This window comes from Neodiprion pinetum, chromosome 5 (genome assembly GCF_021155775.2).
Source record: "Neodiprion pinetum isolate iyNeoPine1 chromosome 5, iyNeoPine1.2, whole genome shotgun sequence".
In the NCBI taxonomy this organism is placed as follows: Eukaryota; Metazoa; Arthropoda; class Insecta; order Hymenoptera; family Diprionidae; genus Neodiprion; species Neodiprion pinetum.
The window spans coordinates 29965262-29989687 of NC_060236.1; the positions used below are offsets into that span (position 1 = coordinate 29965262).

The following is a 24426-nucleotide window of genomic DNA, read 5'->3' on the forward strand; positions in this document are numbered from 1 at the left end:
TTGTGACTACGACATCTTCTGTCACATACGAATTACGAATTACGAACCACAGCTGGTCAAGCTGGGCTTCCAATCGACCATTGACCTAACATCACTATCAAGGTGAACAAGTTCACGTTTGACAAAGCTACGCGCACGGTGATCAGTGTCTAAAGACGTGTTTACACGGTGCTAGAAATCGGACCGATTTCTCGGACCGAGAAAAAGTTACCAGAACTTGTATCGTGTATACAGCAAACTCGGACGTAAATCGTGGATCGAAAACGCGGATGAAAAAATGGATCGCGTCCCATTATTCATCCGCGTTTTCAATCCACGATTTACGTCCGAGTTTGCTGTATACACGATACGAGTTCTGGTAACTTTTTCTCGGTCCGAGAAATCGGTCCGATTTCTAGCACCATGTAAACACGTCTTTACAATTAGATCATACACTACTGGAGGGAGCTACCCATCCCATCGGCCTCCCAAAAAATGTAGCCAAAGTAATAAGAGAGAAGGATGTATATTAGGGTCAATCTCTTTCTCTCACTCTGCATTTGATTGGCTAAAGAGGAAACGCATCAGTGGATCAGGAGGTGTGGAGCGATTGAAACAGATTATAACCAACATATACCCTCCTCTCTCTCTCTTTCTCTTTCTCTCTCTCTCGCTCTCACTGGCCAGCTACACTTGATGTACACATGTAAGAGAGTTACAGTCGAAAAATGCAAACTTTCCTTTGTAATTCCTCTCCTGTTGGTCCTACACTATTTTTGATGTTTTTTTGCATTCCCTAGAGTCCAATTAGTGGAAAACGAGTCCTGCAAAACAATTCTGAGACGAAAAGTTTCCAAGCTCTAAAAATTGCATGAAAGACAGGCCTTCCACGTTTTAGTCGAGTTTGAATCAGAGTTGACGCCGTTTTCAAAATTTCTGTACGTGGCAGGACGCTGCGGACACCTAACATGACGAATTCGTTCATGGAAACCCGGTCTAAGGGACTAGCAGAGAAAACGGCGCGAAGAATTTTTCGTCTTCCGTACTGTCCGTAACAAGGTCTTGTGATAGAGTATTACGCCATACATGTGTGAGTATATATAAATACTTGAAGTATTTTTATAACTGCACAATAGTAATTAACCACCTTTCGCGTTTACAAATGTGCTGTGAGTTGTGAATGTGCAGCTTTACGATGATATCGTAAGGTAACCTCAAAAGCAAACAAGGACAACAACCGATATTTAATTCATTGAAATTGGATAAGAAACATTCAGCGAAATGAGCATTGCGCCGATGGGAAACCTGCCGTAAGTTTTATACCTAGTCATTACAATTCTCCTAATCTAATTGATTATCATAATAATTAAACAACTTGTCGTTGCTCTCTTTTTATAGGTTAGATTCTATTGATCGGCCGGTTATATTTCCTTACAAAATCTATCAGCCACTGTCAGTAACTTCACCTTAAGTTCAAAGAAAATCTATTTTTTTCTTTATTGTCAACAATGATTAAATTGTCATTTACTACCTAGATTCTATCATCGAGTACAATCTATCTTAACCTCTGTCGATCTTTTATTTTATGTTGAAAAACGTTCTATGTTGCTGGATTGCTGCATTTAGTCTAAACATTACTATAATAATTATGTTTAATTTCTTCTTATATTCTGATTTCATTACTTTCAATTTTTAGGTACTGCAAAGGCTTGTGGTCTGTAATATCAGGGACTACTTGCCGGTGTGACAAGGCTCTGGTCAAAGATGAGATACAGAGCGCAACTGAGTTGCTCAAAAATGGTCTTGAATTTTTCAAACCTTATACCGAAGCTTCACTGAAAAAAGTTCAAGGCACAAATTCTCCACCGAGAATGTTCGCGATTATTTGTAAATTGTCGCCAATGCTGGTTAGTCCTTCCAAAATTAATAAATAACTTTTTTGCGAACAAATTAACTTGATTTTATACATGTTAAAAAGAACAATGGCTGATATTGAGTAGAATACAATTCACGGACTGGTTGATCTGTTTTTAACATACATACTTTGCCATCTGAGGAAATAGTATAATAAGGACTAAAGATTACAAAATTTTTATTTTGCTATCAGAATTTAGATGCAACAATCGCTTGGGACCTTGTGTGTAACTTCATGTTGTACGAGTACCGAAACTGTGCAGAGACCTTTGCGTCACAATTGGCTGATGCAACATCAACAAAAGCATTAATTGAGGAGATCTGGGATTTTTATTATTCGGAGCGAGTGACGCTGATAAAATGTCTCAAGCTGATGGTAGAATATAAGGACAACAAGAGACATCCGCATAGGAACGAGTTTATGGAATTTTTTGATGAAGTCTTGCTAGGGAATTTATTGAAATCAGTTCAGAAGCAGATCGAAGCCTTAAAATTCATAAACACACCTGTTAGATCCCAGCTATTCAACGAAGAACAACTTCACAAACTGTACAATAACTGCCTAATTGAAATGCGAGAACTCCTGCACATTTTTACAATCATTTTAAATGATGTGCACGTTGCAGATACCGAATTTGTCAAAATTTACGGAAGCATAAGCGTGAGATATACTTCAAACTGTAAAATTAGCTTGAATATTATGTATCGATAATAATAAAAGAAGGAACGATATGTTATAGGGAGAACCCAGGCGCTTGATAAGTTCAAAAAGCCACGAAGACAAAGCAGCAATATCAAAAAAACTGGGTCAAATACAATTCAGTCAAACTGCGTTGCTTCTCGTTGGACTGGATGTAATGAAACAGTAAGTTGTTTATCAAGAAAATTGAATCAAGACAGGAATAGATGCGACAGTACTATAAAATTAATAATTATTGTTTAAATTTCAGCAGCAGAATGGAGGACTGGATTCGAGGCGTGCGAAGTAACATGCAAGACACTTTTGAGCACAAGTGCGTCCGCGATAGTACGCCGCAAGATGGACCTCTGCTCTTGGCTTGGATGCTCACAAACTATGCTATCGAGTCAGATAATCTAGATACGTTGAACAATTTTCGGCCTTTCGGTATCAGGGCCATACAGCTGAACGTGTTCTACTATCTTCAAGATTTACTGGACAGTGAAATGATTCGAGAAGATACTCAATACTCCGTGATAGTCCGGAGTAGCGTTTATAATTTGCTCACTCTTCTCTGCTCGTTTATCGAGGAGGACAGGATCAGTCAGCTACCGGGGGTCTTCAACGCAACAGCATCCGTGCTGAGGTATCCAGAAACTGCTGCAAGATTCTGGAACGAACGGGACGACGCTTTGTGGATCTTGTACAAACTTGCCATTGATTGTTTTCCACACAAATTTGAACCTCTCACAGCCATCGCGACTGGCTTGGCTGAGGCTGGAACTAAGAGTGCAGAAAAGGTACTTTTGAGCAAGATGGCAGAGCGTCATTTTCTTCACCAACAAAAACATGATGTTTGATCGGAACATTTGTCTTGTCTTGTTTCAGCTGATGTCACAACTGGATAACATTGATTCAATAACATTGGAAATTCCTCGATTTCAAGATACGAATATGGAGTTTCGTCCCTATGAGCGAGAGTGCATTATTCACCATAACTCGTTCCGAATTCCGAGCCAATCTAGGAATAGCACGTTAGAAATGGAGAACGAAAAGAAGGTCGTCATTTGGTTTACAAAAGCGAGTTACTGGGATGCTTTTCACTACAAGATAGAGCAGCTGTTTTCCGAAGCGGGCGGAGGGATTGTGAACGTCAGTGACAGGAAGACGATTCTGCCGGATCAAGTGTTGCAGGGCTTCAAGCTGTTGGAAGCTCTGCTCACTGCGAATGTCGAGCTGGTACAAAGTATGGTGATACCGACGGAGCTAAGCTTCGAAGTAATAAACAGATTCTCTTACGCGACCCTGCCAATGAACATATACAAAATAGTGGCGGAATGTATAAATGTATCCTCGAAACTAATCCTAAAATATCCAGAAGACATTCTCTCGCGCATGCGAACCGGCGTCTACCCCTGGTTCAATAACTGGTATCAAAAGGCACCTGAATTTGCTCAGGCAATTTCGTTTGACGGAGGGCTTGTCGCTTCCTGGTTATCAGGAATCGAGACAATTGAGCACAAGTACCCGATACTCGCGGCTTATCTCGATATCCTGTCCAATTACCTAGTCATTAAGCACAACAAGGAGGCGATGTATGCTGTGGAAATTCCGGGAGTGGTTTTTCTACTTCAGGGCGTCCTCCCCAAACTGGATTCCTGGTACTTCGCCCTTGACTCGGAGAGGATCGACCTGTGGCTAAAGAGCATGTTCTGCTTGCACTACGCGCTAGATTCCAATCTCCCTAAATCCGACATCCGTAACGAGCTTCAGCTCGTCGTTGCCTACAGCCTGTTGTACCTCGAGCCGCGTCACGCTCTCCTGAAGCTGGTCAGAACGGGAGAACGGATTTTACAAAGCAGGATGGCGACTGAGACAGACTGGATAAGCGGACGAGGGTACAAGATAATAAAGAGCGTGCAGCTCGCGCTATCGGTCGTAAATAGACTCCTAATGTTCAGAAAGAACCTCGGCCTGGGTCTAGAGGAAAGATCGCCCCTCGAAGTTGCTTTATATACATCACCCTGTTTGCCAAACGGGCTTTTAATCGTGCCGACGATCGTCAACTACCTTTACGTGTGGTTCAGTCCTTCTCTTCAAGCGATGGCTGTGAGGTTGTTGAAAAAATTCGCTGAAGGTTTCTCGATGTCATTGTTGGTCTGCATGGGAATGGATGGTACGACGATTCGCGAAACATTCGCATCACGACTCATGTCACCGACCTGCGCTGCGGAAGTCAAGGTGGCTATTTTGGAACTGGTCGCCATCTGCCTGGAGAGACAGCCAGGATTGACCGAGGCACTTTTTAATATAATGCACCGCGCCGAAAGGAACAGAATTTTCCCTCGACCGGCTGATGAGTTTTTAACACAAGGATGCAGCCAATTTCTGGACTTGTATTTGAAGAGGATTCACGAGGAGGAAGACATCATTTATGACAGACTGTATTACAGCACCATGGTTCTTCTGCACGCTATGTGGTACCATCGCAACGAAATTTTGGTAAACTATTTTCGCAAACGTGCCAATTTTTGGACCCATCTCTTTGCCCCGTTGTTCAGAGAACTGGTTCCCGATACCAAAGGATATTCCCAGCTGGTGGATATAGTCACGTTGGAACTGTTCAAAAGCCCGCTTCTGGAAAACGACTTTTCCCTGAATTTGAAAAAACTTCTCGACAAGGATCAAAAGTATTTAGAAAATCTCGCTAGGTATGTTCTTAACGGTATACCAGAGCGAGATCCTAAGGAACACCTCGACACTTCCATCGACATGATCAAAATCAAGACTCCCCTCTACGAGGCAAACTTGGAGTCGTGGTACCACTTTGTCGTCAGACTGACCGACGAAAAGATCAGCAAAACTTATCCCATTACTACTTCTCAGGCTCAGATAATAACCAGACTTGCATTGGACGGTCTCTTGGCCCATGTGAAGGAGCCGTACAGTTCGAAGATGTTGATCCTGCTCTCGTCTCTGTGTCTGAGGTGTGTGTCTGCTTGGAAACAGACGTGTGTCGGGGACTCGCAAATCTTCAAGCTGAAACTGATCGAGCTTATTCAAGATACGGTTCAGTCGTATCAAGCCTATAATAAAACATTGAGGCACACACTACTCTCATTGATAGTGGGCTGTATCAGAGTAATAAAAAGCACTCTGGCTAGTGATACGTCGACGCTGGAATACCTCTTGGGTAACGCGAGCGTCTTAGCCACCTTGGAGATCGAAGAGCTCGCAGAAGCTGCTAGAGACCAGTCAAGAATCCGCAAAGAAATGGCAGAAAAGGACTTGGACGACGGAGCTCAGGCGTTGAAGGGAGTGCGCGAGTGCATTCCGGCAACTTTGACCGTCTGCATGGTGACTCAGCTGCTTCAGCTCTATGTCGAGCATGTTAAAAATCAGCAAGTCAATTGTATCCAGCTACAGAGAATGATTCAGGAGCTGACAGCTTGCATTGGACTGACCTTGCAGAGACGGCCGTACTTCAGATTTGGAAGAGCAGCACTCGCTGCTCTCGGAGTCGTCTCTAGATCGCTGTACAGCATTTACCTGGTCGACGACAGCCTCATCGCTAATCTTTGGCTTAGTTTACTACCGCCGAATGACCTAAAGAACAGTATTTTGGACTGTCTGTACGACGTAAGTTAAATGCTATTTATAATTGTACTAGCAATGTCTGTCGTTTTATCGATAACTCAAAACCATGCTACTACTGACGTATTCAAAGCTGGAATAATCACGTCTACTTATTAAACTATTTTTTGACCAGACCTCGTCATTTTTAGGACTGTACGGGCAGCCATTGGCGTTGCCAGGACTGGTGGCCGCTTTATACTCTTGGACTGGAGCTGTTGACCGGTCTTGTAACGCGTGAGAATTGTACGATATACGCTTCCATGATCGTCATGTTTTTGGGATCCCACGAGCACCAGCTTGTCGAAGTTTCCATGCTGCTGAGGCACACCGCAGACCCGCTCGCCGCAGATGTTGTTCAATCTCTGGTGGCGCTAACATCAAGCATGGCCGTACAGCCGATCATCTGGAAGGCGATACCACCGAATATCCGCGAATCTCTTTTCGTAAGTGCATTTCTATGGTTCTTTATGCTTTCCAGCCCAACCATCTTCCCGGTAAAACTGTTTACATAATACCTTGGATTACAAACCCTTGGATTTATTATTAGAAACACGTCTGATTTTACTAACATTCACTCTTTATTATATTTATACAAAACTGGTCTCCTTACATTAATAACTTGGTCAATATTTTAGAATCAGTCCAGCATCGTTTCGTTAAACAATTTGCATTCAAATAGAGTGACCCCATGAATAGATTCGACCATGATTTCAGCCTGTTCCGTCATCGCTTCATATTAAGTACCATCAAGTCTCTAAATTTAACTTTCGACAATCATTTTACTTTTAAAATGGTGAGTGGTAAGCTTAGATTGATTACATCACTGAATTGTTTGCAGTAAGGGATATCAACTATCATATTAGAAATCCTCGTACACTTCGATAAGATCCAACGACTAAGAGCAACTGCTTATATTATAACATACTTAATTGTCTTATTCGAAATTGGAATAAGTCACCTCTAAGCATTCACTCCTTGGACAGTCTTGAACCTTTTAAACGAGAAAATTGTAAAATTAATCTAAAAGAATCATAAAACTCAATCACTCAGTTCTCACCTGCTAATATATTTCTGTTATTTTTACTCGTGCATTTTTGTTATACAATTATTAGTTAGTCTACCTACGCTGTTTTGAATTTCATATGTAAAAGTACTTTGAGTCCGTAAAATTTATAAATAAATAAAATAATTATTCTGTTTCAGAAATGTATGTACCTAGCTTACGACAGTACTGTTAATCTTCTTCTGCGTCCCCGAATATTAAAGTTCATCATAGATGGTATAAGCGTGGAGAGTGCGGAGGAACTTCAGTCTTGCGACGAGAAGTTACCCAGCGGAGAGTTGACGTTGCTGGTTAACAGGCTTATAATAATAAACGCGACGTGCGCCGGAAGCTTTATTCGTTTGTCACCAAAGATCAACACTCTCATCGACATGGTTTACTTGCAAGATTTTTGGTACACGCCAATGGCGGAGACGAACTTTGGCCCGCCGCAAATGAGCATGAGCTCAGGACCCCAGCTTACTTATGGCACGATAATAAGCTCGACACAGCTCTTCACTCAGGCCTTGTACTCCCGGCAGTCGGTAACGTCGCCCCGAAAATCTCTGAGTCGCGAGGATAGCGTAGACTCGGCGAAAAGGGAGTGGGAAAGAGCGACGCCCGAAAACCTACGGAGAATCCAAATGCGGGACTTGAAAAAAATCCTGAATCCCAGTTTGGGCTCCAACACCTCCGAGTTCAGCAACTACATAACTGGACTGGACGTAACCGTACCGCTTCTCAGCAGTCCGAGGCTGATTCGAAGGCCTTACGATCCTCTGATATGCGAGAATACGATTTTGTCTCGAGCCACAGCTCTTGTACCTAGTAAACACATCGCAAGAGGCGGAAGTCCGGTCAATTCTCATAATACGCGATCCGTAAATCCGTGGTACGCTTGCATGGAGGCGAACAATACGAGGCTCGCTTTGGAAGTCAATTTAACTCTTTTGATATGCCAAGCTCTCGAGGGGATCAAAAGCCCTAGACTTTTACCGAGGGACCAGCAACTCATAGCCAGAGAGACGACTACCGAGATGGGGGTGTTCTTCGACTTTCTAAGGCACAGAGGCACGTCGGACAGTTGGAAAGTGTGCGCGTCTTTGGTCGACGTGGAAAGAACTATACCGATTTCTTGTCCCAAGGAAGATTTTCCTCTACCGGCAAGATTGGTGGACGGAAGCACCATATGCAAAGTACCGAAGACGGTTGCATCGATCCACAGTGATGAGAGTGATGGAGACGATGCGACGTCAGAAGAAGAACACACATTATCAGATAAGGATGTAGTGACGACTGGCTGTTTTCAACGGGATACAAGTACCTCTCAGTTCTTGCCTCTTCTCGGTAAACTTTTAAAGTCGATCGTCGAGTCACAGGATTCTGCGCAGTACGGATAACGACGTTGAACCGCCGTTATTTTGTATTATAATGTTACATACAGCGACATCAGCCATTCTCCTTTACCATTTTGTAATTATTTGAGACTAGGTTAACTGTAAGTAATAGTTGTAAAGGCATTGATTCCATACAAATTTTGAAATAGTAGTAAACCAATTTGCGCTCATTCATTGACTATCATTGGTCAACTTCATTTCATCTATGCTATCTGAGAACTGGGAGTTCGAAACATCAATTCGAATCACTGTAATAAAACAAAGTTATTGAAATTTGCTGAAAGTATATTTGTATTAAATAATTTGGAACCATCGTTTATATTCTATTCATGTATTTACATCTGTAAGTACACTTTTTATAGATCATATATTTTTAACAGGTATTATTCACAATTTCAAATAGATTCCGTATCCACATACAACTCATTATTTGTCTTTGCCCCATATAATACATACAGACGTATAGCACAGACGCGCATAGAATTGTGCACTTCTCGATTAGGACATAGAAAACTTCTCTTTTATGCATTCATTAAATTTAAAATAAAATACATAACGGTACGTATTTTATAAGGTTGAACAAAAAAGAAAGAAAAAAAAAAAAAATTGTATTTTATTTTGTTTAAATTTATTTACGTATGCATTTTCCACAGCCCGTTTTTCAAATTGCTTTCTTTTGCGTTTGGAATTTGCATACATTATCTGCTATTATTAAACCTGGACGATTGCGATGACAGGAAAATCCATTGCAAGGAATCTTTGCGATAAAAAAAATTTGTTCCATCAATGTCCAGACGAGATAAAATAGACTTAAAAGATTGAGCAGTGAAAACGAAAGTATTACAATTATATTACCGATTTTTTTGCTATCAACATCCTAGCAATACTAAAAATCAAAGACAATCATAATGGGGCATAAAAAGTCGATAAATAATTAACTAAACAGTCAAAAAAAAAAACATGCTTTACAAAATGTTCTTCCTACCATTTAGAATTTCACGTTTCTCAATTACGCCATTACCTTTCAATATAATCAGTGGATTAAAATTCCTACTACTTACACTGGATTATTGTCTCTAAAAATAACCGAGTACTATAATTATAATAGTAGAAGTTAAATCAAAGGAGAGTACAAAATATTACCGTTAAAACAAAAAAAAAAAGTCAACTAAAATCCGAGACATCAAATTCTTTCTACGTCTGGTCTGTACAAGACTTTTAATGTCACAAGTCCATAAGAAGTTTTCTTAGTGGAGTCCGAAAATCTTTAAAAATTCTCTCGAAATTTTGAATTATACAATACAATAATTATATTATGCAGTAGAAAAATATAATAATATTATTATTATTATCATTATTATTAGCATTATTTTGTTTGTTTGCTTATTTGTTTCAACAAACATTACGCGTCACGATAGACCATGCATTGACCATGTTGTCATATTTTTCTTTCATCCGTCAACTCTTTAGTTCCATTTCTCGCTTTCTCTCACTCTCCTTATCTCTAGAATAATAATAATAATAATTTGCGATAAAAAACGATCTCGAATAAACGTACGCTAAGGCGGCAGATGGGGTAAAATTATTTCAGGGGAGGAGGGCTCGTTGCTTTCCACTACGGTTCCATCCTGGTTATTAGAATGTTGTCTGGACGCCCATAGCGAGGTGCTTCCCTCGGCAGGTCCTTCGTGAATAACGTGGGAAGTGTACTCGATGTGACGAAGCGTGCCGGAGGAATTCGTCAGGGAATTTACAGCCGGTGGCTGCAACGAGGTGTTGTTCGTATCTGCCAGCGGATCCACGCCTCCACTGGTCGACCACGAATCTATATGCTTGGTGTCAGTTTCGTTTATCGCCGAGCTAATGCTCGATCTCTGATGTCGCTTACCCCCGTCGACGCTGTGGTGACAGTGATTGTTTGGCGAACTGCTACGGTCTCGAACTCCCTCTTGCTCCTCCAAGAAACGGTCCATATAGTCCCTGCTTACATTACATATTACGTCACTCTACGAGTTCACCTAAGTTGTTTTGGTATTTACTTCGATAGAGTGCCTCTAAAGATCAAAAATTTATTAATTTTTTCTACATTCAGGGTTCGTACACTTTTTGGAATCTGAAATTCTCGAACTTTTCTGGGTATTCCAACCTGAAAATAGCATTTTTACAGCAACCTTCAAGAATTGTATCGCTGATTAATGAAAATTTTCTTACACATTAATACTAATACCTTCGGTATTACCTTGTAAATATCTTACTATCTGACTATCAATTTACAGAAACAAAAGAAGTTTAGGTATTATAATTATAATTAGTAATATATTTACATAGAATGTATGAAGTCGTGCAACTAAAAAAAATTTTAAAGATAATTTTTTTGTTTTTGACAGACTGAAAATTCTCGTCTTGTTTTCGAAATTCCCTGACCTTTCCCTACTGTAAGAAATTCCCTGATTTTTCCTGGTTTTCCCTGTGCGTGCGAACCCTGACATTCAACTAGGAAGCTGTTCTGTAGTCAATTAAATTCTGTGAATACATTTAAAAACTTGTACCTCAAATAAACTTGACATGGGTAACTATTTTTCGCCGTGTGCCAAGCTCATGTTGCTTGTTTATAATATTGGCAATTTTTGATTCATTCGAAAAGAGGGTTTTCTGTCTCAACGGGAGGAGTAAATACTCACGTGATGCCGGGATGGAGAGAATACTTCTTCTTGTCTATGCGAGCCTTGGAAGTGAAAATGTCATGCCTTTCTGTCTTTTTCCATAGATAATAGAATTGTACTAGTTCTCCCACCGATCTCGTTTTCACCTGAAGCCAACACTTGTTCGTTAGCTTCCTCTCTGTCAACTTGTGTATAAATAATCATGGAAGATTCTACAGGACTGGAAATTCAGATCATTCGCAAACCATCGTTACAACTCGTCGCAAGAAACAGCAGAGATAAAAGTCAGAAAGAAAATATTCACTTCGGGGTGTAAAATCTCAGCATATCATTATTGCCCAAATGAAAACCCTCGGTCAAGTGCATTGAAAAAATTTTCTTCGCGACTCCCCTCCGCCATCAAATCACATACATTTAGTCCTGTAAAATCTATGAAAACCAATCGCTGATACGTACCTTACACTTTTGAATGCAGTGAAAATCTTTTCCGTGAGTCCGAAGTCCGGTTTCAAAGTTGTGGCATTCTTCCTCGGACCACAAACTGACGGCATCCGTAGAGGGAACAACGTTCATTCTGCGCCTCCGCAGAGCCTCTTCCAAATTGTATCCGCATTGTAAAAGTAGATACAGAGCTTGTTCGTCGTCCCTTACATGCGAGCCAGCCGGTATCGAACTTCCCCTAGCAGCCGAAAGTTGAGCGCGTTCCAAAAACTCCTCGGTCTCTTCCTCCGGTATATGGCTCGGGTCCCATAACATTTTATCTTCATTTTCATATGGGAGAGCGTCGTCGTAGCGGCAGAGGCCTTCGGGTATCGCAGCCTGGTAGTCGCTCCCCACCATTATTGTTTTTTTCCACTCGTCCTCGTCGGGACTGTAATCGCAGTCATCCTCTTCTTCTTCGCTCTGAGGACGTGAAACACTTCGCAGAAGTCTCGACGATCCACCGCTCCCACTGCCCCCGATGCCTTCTCTGTCTATCGTGCCAGCCTCTTCGGCTTTCACCATTTCTGTATAAAACTGCTTCAGGTCCGGCTCGTTGCCCATTGGGTCTGCGTCTTCCTCGTCGTCGTCCGCATCAGCATCCGCATCCGCATCTTCGTCAGCGTCTCCTTTGTCCGAGGACTGTGCGTCAACCTCGTTGTCGCAGCCCGTTGTTGGTAGAATCATGCGATCCGAACTGTTGGAATTCTCCGTTGATGGATCTCCGTATCCGTACATGGCGAGTAAATCCTTCAACGGCATGTCTCCTTCCTGTTAATTATTTTTTTTTTTTCGGGTGTGCAGGTTTTCCGGTCTGACGCGTTTTTTTTTCCACGCTATATTTTCTGTTAGAAATTTCTTTGAACCATTGACTTGTGCAGTTTCTAGCTTCGATTTTCAAAGAGGAATTCTTTCATTCCTGATTTTTCGAGATGCGAACTTTGCATTTGGCTTGTGGACAGAGCCTTGATTGAAGTCTCACAATCAACTTCCGTTAAGCTTTCAATGATTCTTCGTTACGGTTGTATAATGTATTGTATAATGGTGTCGCAATACGGACACCGCAGTGAATCAAGTCTCGAGAGAAATTTAAATTTTTTGTCAACGTCGAGTAAATTGAAAAATTACTTGAACATTTTTTCTCCTTAGATATTGTCCCGATTTTCCGAAACAATTGTTGATGTTACAAAAAATGATATGCCTCCATATCGATTGTCTAAAATATCTCTGACTTTCAAGGTCAATCTAACATTGATAAAAATGCTTGAAATAACATCACGTTCAATGGGTAAATTGTGTATTATTTCAAATACCTAATTATTGTCATATTACGTGGCTGTTAGAAAATGCAGAAACAAGCAGGAAAAAGTGTTTCAAAATTTATTTCCTAGGTTTAGTAATCTTGTTCGCAATTTTTTATAATCGGAAGATAAAATTGATTCCAAATGAAATTTTTCAAGGTTTCCAACGGTTTTTCAATCGGCATGAAATTTTCGTGATTGACCTAGGAAAAATTATTGAAAAATGGGAAATGAGAGCAGAAAAATATTTTTAATAAAAATAATTCTGATATCATGTTTCCAATTTTGTCGACCACAGCTTTCAATTGACTTACTTCTATTTACAATTACAGTCTTTCAGAGCTGAAGCCACGAATATGTTAGAAACAGGAATACTCTGATTTTCTCACAAGATCTATTGATAAAAATTGATATATTTGTTCTTTGAGAAAGTAAGAGATGTATCTAGATCAAAGTGGATAGAGACAATTCTTTGAGAATAATAAGAGAATATCATCAATAGATAAGTTGAAGTTTGAGTGTTGTCAAAGTGTAAGATATGAGATTCTGTGCGTTTTGTTCATTTCTTTCTTTATCTTCTTCCAGAGTTTCTATCCAAACCTTGGCTTAAGTGGATGAGAATTGCGTGGTTCAAATACTGTACAACAGATGAGAGCGTACCTTTTGTAAGTTAGATAATTCGTTATGAGAGTCTTCGCTGCCTTCTAGAGCCTCTTCTTCATCAAGTGTTCTTTCGTCGTCAAAATCAGTAACCATCATCTCCGTGGCAGGGCCCATATCGTAATCCTGGTCAGCCCTGTAATAGGTATTCCAAAACGTAACGAGATGTGTTATTTAGTTTTGATTAAACCCAAGTCAGAAGTAAAAATTGATCGGGGCGATGAGAAGAGACTGTATTCATTTGTTTATCTGTGTTTGGTCGTTCTTCTTTTTTTATACTTACATAACAATTAGCTTCTCCTTAGCAAAAAACAGTAGAGAACCATACCACGAAGATGCCGCATGAGGGTCAGAACCTCCTCCGACAATTCGCGGCTCGCATTACAGGCGGTGAGGACGGTTGTTGCTTGAATATTTACATAACCTCTTTCATCGTTCAAATTGTACGGAGATAACAAGTAGTTGGATTAATTTTAAACGCGGAACTCGACGGTTTTGTTTGTCACTAATTTCCACCGGGTCGAATCGCTCAAAGACGCGCTTCGCGCGGTTTTAACCTAAATTGTGACAATATTAGTTTTCAGTTAACTTGAGATGCTATGATCTTTTCACTTCGACTAAAAACCGGTTGCTTATCACATGAGGTAACAATCCACTTGGTAGCCTTCTATATAAACTGATTTTTATCACTAGGTTACTGTTTCATGTCACTCTTACGATAGTTTGGAAACAATATTTCGAATATTTCAATTGTCTCATAGCTTCATGGAGTGATGGAATAATTTATTTTAATTCTACATACGATCGCGACGCCTTGTATCACAAACCCGATGACAAATAGAAGCGTCGCTCGATCCTGTGCCTTCTCATGATTTTATTGCTACCAATCTGTAGATCCTATAGATGGCGCTTATGCTATAAATGCGGTGAAAATTAGTTTCGTCCGGCTGTTGGGAAGCAAAAGATCGGTACATGTCAATCAGTGCGGACAATCTACGGCAGGTCTTGCAGCGAACTGAAATTTGAGTGGCGGGGGTAGCCGCGTTATTGTCCAAATTTTTTTTGCCACTACTGGCCACTACGCAGCGGTGTCAGTTATTCATAGGCATATGAGTAACATTGCAACGTAAGGTTATCTGTGTATGAATATTAAAAAGATTGGTAGGGTTCCGCCGAATAATAATAATAAGCTTATGAATAACTCGTAACGCCGCTCATGTAGCCATAAGTTGTACTTTTGTTTCGGACGTGAATTGACTATCCCCCACCACGTTCGTTGCAAGACCTGTATGTAACCGTGGTCGCGACAACCAGTTCTATCCTCAAATGAAACACGTGTGCTCCGGTGCTCACTTCAGTTTGTCCGAATTTTCGTCAAAATTAATATTCACGTTGTGAGAAATTCATTAAAATCAGAGTATTTAACACATATAATAATTTTCTGCCGCTGATGAGACTTGTAGTGAGTATTTATAAAATTACCTCGATCGTGTCGAATTATTTGGTTACACAGAGCATCAAACCGTCATCAAGAGACTGACGAAAAGAATAGTAGCCGTTCTCAAATTTTTTTCATAAACATTAAAATCGAGTACAGACCTGAATAATTTTGATATTCGTGGATTGCAAAAAATGGTACGAAATAACGACCACCGATCAGTCGATTCGGTGATCGGGTTTTTTCCGAAATGGCATTTGGCTAACCTGTTAACGGTTTGGCGGCTTCTTTGACGTAACGTTAGAACAATTGACGAATGATTGCGCTGCCATTTTGGTTTCGAGTCATCGCTGGTCGAATATTTGTCTCGCTGCGAGTGATATGCGTGTGAATTGCCGGTTTATTCTCGTTAAAGTGAATTTGGTGATTGATAAATGCAGCCGTATTGAAAATATCGAGTGATCGCCGTGATTTAAGACATTAAAATTGCCGAACGCAGAAACAGAACTTCGTGGAACGTTGACCGCATGGTCTTCACGTGTTAGCTACTCAAGTCGGCATGTTTGATTTCATCGTTTAATATTCATTTACTCGGGCAACTAAACTGTCGTGGATGTACGTAATTATGTTCGAATTTCTTCTTTCTAAGATATGCGTCAAATCAGTAAATGCACATGGCTTCAAGATGATTATTCAACATTGACAAAAAGACAATCAACATTTTTTTACCTCGGGTTCGAAAAATTTAGAATCAGTGTGTTTGTCTCACAGCAACGTTAGTGCATTAATGTGAAGTTGGCTTCATTAAACAATCTCGCAATCCTATTTGATTCTTGTCTGCTGGGGGGGGGGGTCACAATCACAATCGAGATTTTGACTCAGTTTGTATCACTTTTCGCGTGTGCCCGAATTTCGATTCTTTTTCGCATCATCTGCGTTCATGGTACTATTTCGAAAATAACCTATAGTAATGATCAGTGAACCGGTCGCTTAGAAGGTTCTTAAATCTTGCTTATTCGTCTTTGGAACAAGTACGTAACGGTTATGTAATGAAGTGAATTCGTGAAAGTGGGTGAAAAATTGAGAACAATCCATCGGACTTGACCACTTCCACGGGGTCAGCTAACGTTTCCATGGACAATCTGGCGATGGGTGAGTCTCGCATGTGAATCTTTTAATCTTATTGCTAATATCCTAAAGCCTCCCGTCTATAATATATTAAATCACCCGTCTCATATTTTACACTTTTGAGCGACCGAAATTTGGAATTTATATATCTTCTCTTAGTAATCGTGCTCTATGCGGGTTGATTTTATGGATAGTATAAAACTGTAACTGGCAGCCATTATCAGCCGAATGTTGCTTGACTAGTTCAGTAAAACAAAAGAGTGAAACCTGACGGTTGAAATTTTATCATGTTGAAGTTAGTAACGTTACTGCAACGATTCATGTTGAGGAAACACCGTTATTTCGTAATTTTCGAACTTTTCAAAATTCAGCAAACCGTAATAAAACGAAATATTCTCATATTTTTTAATCCTAGTTCCCTCAAAATCACTAAAAATGAGAAAATAGTCATTTTTTCTCAACGTTTCGTTACCATAACGATACTACCTTCAACCTCGTGAAATTTTAACGAATTTCATAGAATGTTAATACTATCATACTGTGAGAATATCTTGAAAGTTAACACTCGGTCACCGCCGACTCGGCACCACTCACGTTCTTCGTCTGTTTTTTGCAGGCTGGCCATCCCATATTTAATTTTAAACTGCGAAAGGCCGAAAATCGAAAAAATTCCTTAAACCTCATCACATTAGGTGTGATCACCCATAAAAATTTCCATGGAATCAAAAACTCAAATTCATGGACGATTTGACAGGAAATGCCCCATACATAAAACGAAAACATAATCGTCGTCGTCGTCGATGCAATTATTTTTTGGTCTTTCGCAGTTTAAAATTGAATATGGGATGGCCAGCCTGCGAAAAACAGATGATGAACGTGAGTGGTGCCGAGTCGGCGTTGACCGAGTGTTAACTTCCAAGATGTTCTCTTAGTATATTGAATAATAGGCCTAAAATTGTGTAATAACACTATTAAAAAGAAGTTGAGTAAGTTTGATTGCTTATTCACGATGCTATCTCCTTCTTTTCACCGATACTGTTATCAAAAGTACAGGGGCCGGAAATTGCATTAACGACACGATTCCCGCATTTGTCCGCAATTGTTCAAACTACAAAACAATTACTTGTAAAGTTTCATAACGCCTTATGCGCGTGGACTTGGGCCGTGTTTGTAAATTGACTGCCAGTACTGAAAATTCCCTAGGACAGAAACAGAGCTTTCCATGAACTCGGCAGCGCAAAAGAGATGAAAGATTGCTGACAGTACTGTCAGTCAATTTTCGAATACGGCCTTAATATAGCTTCGTTCCGAGACTACCTGGAATTTTGGGCATCCCCGCGATGAGCCCGTTCTCGAATGCTTCTATAGTTCGTGGTTGAAGAAAAGTTTATATAGTTCATGGTTGGGCAAAAGCTCACATGCCTGAAATACTCGCGTGATTAGTCCTCGTTAGGAAAAGATTTTACTATTGCGTGTGAGAGTGAAATTGCCAATGCAAGTGATTGAATAATTTGAATCAAGACTAAGACGAAATAATATTTTTCCAAATATATTTTCACAATTTGAGAAATCGACCGCCGGCACATCAGCGCCACTCAGCGGAGGGTGTTATTGTCACGTCTTGATGTGTTTATATAGTTTCGGGTAGGCAAGCATGCGTAATAATACACGTATCGCATTGCATATACGTATGTGTGTATGTACTTATACATATAGTTGAGTGGGAGCAGTTATAGGTAAGTATACATACCATCTCCGTAAAACAAGTTGATTACAAGTGAACCGTGAGCCAACCAACGTCGCGACACGTTACGATGATCGAATTGTCATTAGATTAGATAGTCATGTTGGCAAAGTGCGACTGATATAAACGGTCTGGCGAATAAAAAACGCCGCGAAAACATTTTATCAACTCGTTTCAACTGACGTTTAAGAGGTTCTGGTGACACTAGCAACATGGAGGGTCATCAGGTGAGTATTTGGATTAAGAAAAAAAAGACTAAGGAAGCAGAGAAAGTGAAATGCACACACATGCAACATACTGCACTCTGTTCGTACTATGAATAATCGGATTAATCCTTGCCTCTATGACTCATTGTGCTCATCTGTTCGTTTTTGTTTCACAAAGAATAAAAAAAGGATATTTTGTTCTAGATTTTTCTCTCTTTCTTTCTAACACATTGTTAATCTCGATAATTGTGGTTTGAACAACATTCAAAAGAAAGCAATGCAGTAAATTTTCTACTCTTTGTCATTCACTAATCCACTTGTTTCGATTGTTCATTTTACATCTATCGCTTCCATTGTCGTTTCGATTCATATTTTCCTAGCATTGTAAAAACACAATTATTCAAATGCTGCTTTTCTTTATTTGTGCAATTATCCCGCGTAGGTACAAGCCCTGTATGACTTTACTGGAGAGCCAGGGACTGCCGAGCTCTCCATCAATGCTGGCCAAATTTTAACCGTCATCAGAGCTAACGTTGGAGATGGATGGTGCGAGGGCGTTAATCAGAGTGGAAAGTCTGGACTCTTTCCGGCTGCTTATGTACAGCCTGTTGATCCCAATGCTTCCGCGCCTCCTATGACAGGTACAAAACATGTACTCTACTTGCAACAAATTGACTTGAATCGATTTAGAACAGTCGAAATGTGTAAAAGTTGAGGCAATGTTATCAAAAGTTTGACTGGATTGCGATCAACTGTTGCAAATTACTAAAGTTGAACATAAACCATGATTTAAAATGTTGGTGGGATGTACAATTCAAAGCATTGTGAACGAAGAAACTGATGAATCATTCTTTGGTCATACAGTATTAATTCGCTTGAAATACTTATTCATGGTGGCCACGGTCAGGGAAAACCGGGAAATGTCGGGGGAAAAAAGTTGGTCTGGGAATCATGGAAATGACGGGGAATTTCAAATTTGTTCAGTGGTCAAAAAAAGATGACCAAACGTCTAATAAATGGCACGAAAGGAAATTAAAAAATTCTTAATTTCGTTCATTATTTCAAAACATGTATGGCAATCACACATGACAGAAGTGAAACTTTTCAGAGTTATAAACAGAACCGCTCAGCATATATGATACATATATGTATGATATATATATTTCGATGTGTTTTCATGTGATTTTTCTTGACGTTGTTGAATTTCCTGATGAATTTATATTGAACTGAAACGAAGAATTGGGGATTCGTAGAACTATCGAAGACAATAAGAACTTGAGTCAGGGAAAGTTGAACAACTGTTCAAGGAAGGTCAGGGAATTTATTTCCGAGAACAAATTCCACCATGTTATTCATTTAGTTTCTGAGTAAATTGTATTCTAAATAGTTGTTTCACATTCCGCATGTCGGTGTTGATTGAAAGTTTAAATTGGATTATCTGATAAAATGCCTTTAGTAATGCTTCTGTCGATTGAAATATTTTTTCTGATAAATTCTCGGCAGCTGTGTCATTGTGGCTTGTAATTCCATACCAGTCGTTATCATGAAAGTATCACGCGAAGCAGTCGAGTTGGTTATTCTCTCTTTGTCTGAAATAACCGCACTGAGAACTTGATTTAAATAACTATGACATTCGCATTAACTGAGCGTCGTTTATGGGGATGAAATATAGAGTACGTGAATTCAAAAGGAAAATGTAGCGTATGAAGATTTGGTACAAATTATTTCAGGCAGTACAACGTCGTCGCAACAGGGTACGGGGGATTATTGGGATGACGATTGGGACGATGACTCGGAAGCTGGTCACGATACGCCAGCTCCTGTCAATCAACAACAGCATCACCCACAACAGGCTGTACAACCGTCGTCGCAACCGGTATATCCGGATTACGCGGATTCAATTTCAACGCATACGGTTCACTCAGTCATATCGGAAAGACCGATATCTAACGTCCCTAAAAAGAATACAAAATTTTCAACCCTCATCAAGTCGGGGGAAGACAGTTTTTTAATGGGAACAAAAATAGTCGTTGTACCTGATAACGAGAGAGTGTTTATAGAGGAAAATGAAGAGAGACGATGTGTGTGGGTGCCGGCTATAGATACGTACAATTGCGTCGTTACTTCACCTAAGAAAGAGTCTAAGCTCAAGGGACTCAAAAGCTTCATTGTTTACCAGTTGACACCGACGGTACGAAAGCTAATTTGTTCGATATGAATGTATGGTCAAATATTTTGTCTCCAATATTATGGATCACTTTCGTTTGGTTACAGAAAAAATTTCAGTATTGGTAGCAAGTTGGACTTTGCGTAATTTATTTATGTATTTATTTATTTATTTATTTATTTATTTATTTATTTTACTACAACAACACTTCGGGCATTTTATTATTTTTCTCGAAATTTTGTGGTGCTAAAAAAGCTTAATTCAAGTTACATTCATTGGGATAACAGTGAAAAAAAAAAAAAAAAAAAATTGACAAACCTGAAGGGAAAATAAACTTTCGTTTCAATTGCAGTTTAACAATATACAAGTGTCGAGGAGATACAAGCACTTCGATTGGTTACACGAAAGACTGGAAGAAAAATACTGCTTTATTCCAATACCGCCATTGCCGGATAAACAAATATCCGGTCGTTACGAGGAACAGTTTATAGAGCATCGTAGAACTCAGCTTCAAGAATTTGTCGATTACGTTTGTAGACATCCGGTTTTATGTCGCAGTCGAGTATGGGAACATTTTATGACTTGCACAGACGAGAAACGATGGAAGGCTGGAAAACGGCAGGCGGAAAAAGACGAACTGTTGGGAGTGAATTACTTCAACGTACTTCAGTGTCCGGACACACCTTTGGATCCGGTTAAAGTCGACATAGAGAATGACGCTTTTGCCAAATTTATCAACGGACTTGATCCGGTCGTTAAAAACTTTATGGCAATGGCTGTTGACCAGTCAAAGAAACACCAGGTTTTGTACAAGAGAGAATTTCAGAAAATTGCCCAGTCTTTTACATCCTTAGGTTTTGCTCTTGACGCCGACGATAATAGTAGAGGTATACTGAATTCCGCTTTAAAAGTAACGGGAGATGCTTACAACGAAATTGGAAAATTGTACGAGGAACAACCGAAATTTGACTGGGAACCGCTTGGCGATAAATTTCATATTTATAGAGGAATAATTAGCAGTTTCCCCGACGTTATTAGCATACACAAGGTGAGTTAGGAGTCAAGTTTTTCCTCTTTTTCTTCCTTTTGTTACTCGAATTTTGGTAATTCTTGATAACGTCATCACACAGAGCGCCGTACAGAAGCGAAAGGATTCGGAGAGGCTAGTCAGCGAGCATAAAATGGAGCCGCAACAATTACGAGAACTTTCGCATCGAACCGACGTAATAGCCAGAGCTCTGATGGCAGAGGAAACACATTTTCAAATGGAACGCGAGGTCCACATCAAACAAGCTATGAAAAATCATCTAACCGAGCAGATCGCTTTTTATAAAAAAATTGTCAACAAATTGCAGGAAGCGTTGAATGCTTACGACGGTTGAAAATTAAATTGAACAGCAAGAGGTACTAACGCTCATAATCTCTGTACGCATAAGCAATAACACGATTCATTTCTCTCGTACTAGTTGAACTTTTGTTCATTCGCTTTTTGTCGGACTCGTCAAAATGGGGAAAAATTTAATTTCGTCATGTCCGTACTGATAAATTTATACAAATTATAATAACGATTTCGAAACTTTTTCCATCGTTACATTTAACGTTCGGTGAGTTACGCGTCTGGAAAGCATGTGAGAGAGTAAAAAGTATCTAAAAAATAAAATGCTTACCTTGTTATCATAGATTCCTATACGTCACTTGCCGTTACATGCGTTATGAATGATTGTTGACCTGTAAATAATTAGCTAAATCTATCCGACTGTAATCGTACGTTGCTAACATCGGTACTTGTATAGTTTAGTATATTCATCTTTTTTTTTTTTTTACCCCGATTCGTCCAATTGCTACAGGGGCCAAAACTTCGTAAAACAACATAACGTGTTGTATATATGTACAACCTTTCGATGTTGAATATTTTGATATGATAAATTGAATGCATTTACGTCAAATAGCATTTATATAGAACTTACGCTTATGGGTGATTTTTTTTTTTTCCTTGATCCTTCAATTGCATTCTTGTTTACCTTTCGTTAAATCAATATTTCGGATATAATTATTGATTATATTCGAAAGGTGCTCCAACTTTGACGTTCAAAGTTAATGAATCATTTAATCTATGGCATCTTTTGTGTGTGTGTGTGTGTGTGTGGCTAGGGTGGTCATAAAAAAAAAATTATTTTTGAACTGCGACGGTCTCACCTCCTAAATTGGCTCCAAATAATTCACCAACGATTCTCTAATTGTTTCAGAGTTTTATCTCAACTTTAACCTGCGCCGCCAGAGAGTCGATTTTCCCATTTAACCCTTTTCAAGGGAACAGTAAAACTGCCAAACAGATTTTGATGAAATTTGATGGAGGAGGGTTTCTTGGATCGCTGATTACGTATGATGACTCGAAATTTAAAGATTTCAAAATCTTAAAAAATTTGGGAATTATTTTTGAATCCTTTGGAGCCGATTCGGTGGTTGAGACATTCGAAATTCATAAATTAGTTTTTCAAGAACCATTCTAGTGTGTATGTTATGTATCATCGTATTACTGCGCCCGTGTGTCCGCGTATATACATATACAAATACCTTTTACAGTTGAAATTTTGACAATTTACAACACGAGGTCGGTATGATATTTATTTCAGTATCGCACGAGTAACGATTATCAATGTTATTAATATTATTATTATTATTATTATTATTCTTATTGTATAATTTTCTCTTCAAAAACCAAATTTTAACTGGAAAATCGTAATCCGTATAAATAGGTATACTTATCCGTATATTATATTTATATATTTATATTCGTAGGTACGAATATTTCATCTAGAATATACATTACCTTGTGCATATTACTAGTATTTATTGTTATTATTATTATTATTATTTTTTTTTATTTTTTTTTTATTTTACGATTTTGGGAGATCCAAAATTAACAATTTTTTTATCGGAGGGAATAAACAATTCTTGAAAATTGATTTATACGACGCGTAACAAATATTCCAAGTTTTAGTGAAAAAATTATTTTCCGCATTATTCACACAGTCAATGAATTGAGAAGGTCTGAAATAAAATATTAATATAATGAAAGATAGAAACTGTGATATGCGGTAATCGGAGTGGTTCAAAATCACATTATTAGTTGAAAATATAGCAACCAAGATTCGATTTCGATTTCAAAAAAGTTCATCGTAACATCAAAATTGACCAAATAATTTGATGCGAAAAATTTATTGTGTAAAATTCCATGTTCGTGGCGATAATAATTAGATGGACTGTAAAATTATGTCAATACGAATTTATCTTCTCGCACATATATGTGTAAATTATGTATCGAAACAGTGAAGCATTTTGTATATGTATATAATATTTATAAACATCTGTAAACTCAAAAACACTATACACAATTAATTTTATAAATTGTATGTCATATGTCATTTGGATGAAGATTGTTCCATGTTGTTATGCGAACGAATCGATCTTTAATAAACTTGTATTATATTACAATTTCTATATTCGTTTAAACTTTTACCTACTCGAGGACGATTTTTGCCGTCATTTTTATTATGCCCTGCGGGTTTTATTTTTCTCTCGCATAAAATTCGCTCTGACTGTTTTCGCGAAAATAGTGATACTAGTGAAAATAGTGAAAATAGTGAACAATAGTTAGTAATCGGTCGATTGAAAAATTTGGTGAGAAACATAATGCACTGCGACTCCTGGCGATCAAGCTGCGCTGATTTATTTCAAGGTGACTCGCTTAACAAATTGTTGACGACAATTAGAGGAGGCAATGTTTTTCTGTTTTTCCTTATCGTTCTTTCTTATTTTCTTGGCGTTATCGTAAAGTTCATATTCGTAACTTTATGGTAACAATGCGTAATTGGAAGAATTATTTTCTTCGCTACTTCAGAAACATCAGAGATTTGGTAGATCGTGATATATCGTTGACAAACAATCGTGTTAATGCTAGTAACGTTATCGTAACGATTCATACCTGGGAA

General features: G+C 39.0%; 3 protein-coding genes across 9 annotated transcripts; 2 read left to right on the forward strand and 1 right to left on the reverse strand.

The window, feature by feature from the left end:
* The first annotated feature begins 1003 nt into the window (after nucleotides 1-1003).
* On the forward strand, nucleotides 1004-9877 carry Nup188 (nuclear pore complex protein Nup188). The gene is made up of 9 exons (XM_046626096.2): nucleotides 1004-1069; nucleotides 1168-1289; nucleotides 1676-1886; nucleotides 2087-2554; nucleotides 2634-2758; nucleotides 2844-3372; nucleotides 3461-6211; nucleotides 6358-6651; nucleotides 7412-9877. The coding sequence occupies exons 2-9, from the start codon at nucleotides 1261-1263 to the stop codon at nucleotides 8648-8650; spliced, it is 5646 nt and encodes a 1881-aa protein (XP_046482052.1). The 5' UTR covers nucleotides 1004-1069; nucleotides 1168-1260; the 3' UTR covers nucleotides 8651-9877.
* LOC124219030 (mesoderm induction early response protein 1) lies at nucleotides 8963-18262 on the reverse strand. Of its 6 annotated transcripts, none has more exons than XM_046626132.2 (6): nucleotides 14035-14565; nucleotides 13752-13887; nucleotides 11767-12561; nucleotides 11329-11456; nucleotides 10536-10627; nucleotides 8963-10472 (listed from the first exon to the last, which is right to left on the reverse strand). In XM_046626132.2, coding segments are annotated over exons 1-6 (1419 nt in total). In that variant the 5' UTR covers nucleotides 14037-14565; the 3' UTR covers nucleotides 8963-10206. The 6 variants fall into 6 exon arrangements, with proteins under 6 accessions (XP_046482088.1, XP_046482087.1, XP_046482086.1 ...); XM_046626131.2 differs by having other exon boundaries at nucleotides 10536-10630; XM_046626130.2 differs by lacking the exon at nucleotides 14035-14565 and adding an exon at nucleotides 18068-18262 and having other exon boundaries at nucleotides 8963-10630.
* SH3PX1 (sorting nexin 33-like protein SH3PX1) lies at nucleotides 18040-24096 on the forward strand. Of its 2 annotated transcripts, XM_046626109.2 has the most exons (6): nucleotides 18040-18288; nucleotides 18710-18908; nucleotides 19998-20458; nucleotides 20787-21482; nucleotides 21565-21838; nucleotides 22681-24096. In XM_046626109.2, the coding sequence occupies exons 1-5, from the start codon at nucleotides 18274-18276 to the stop codon at nucleotides 21814-21816; spliced, it is 1623 nt and encodes a 540-aa protein (XP_046482065.1). In that variant the 5' UTR covers nucleotides 18040-18273; the 3' UTR covers nucleotides 21817-21838; nucleotides 22681-24096. The 2 variants fall into 2 exon arrangements, with proteins under 2 accessions (XP_046482065.1, XP_046482064.1); XM_046626108.2 differs by having other exon boundaries at nucleotides 21565-24096.
* The last annotated feature ends 330 nt before the right edge of the window (nucleotides 24097-24426 follow it).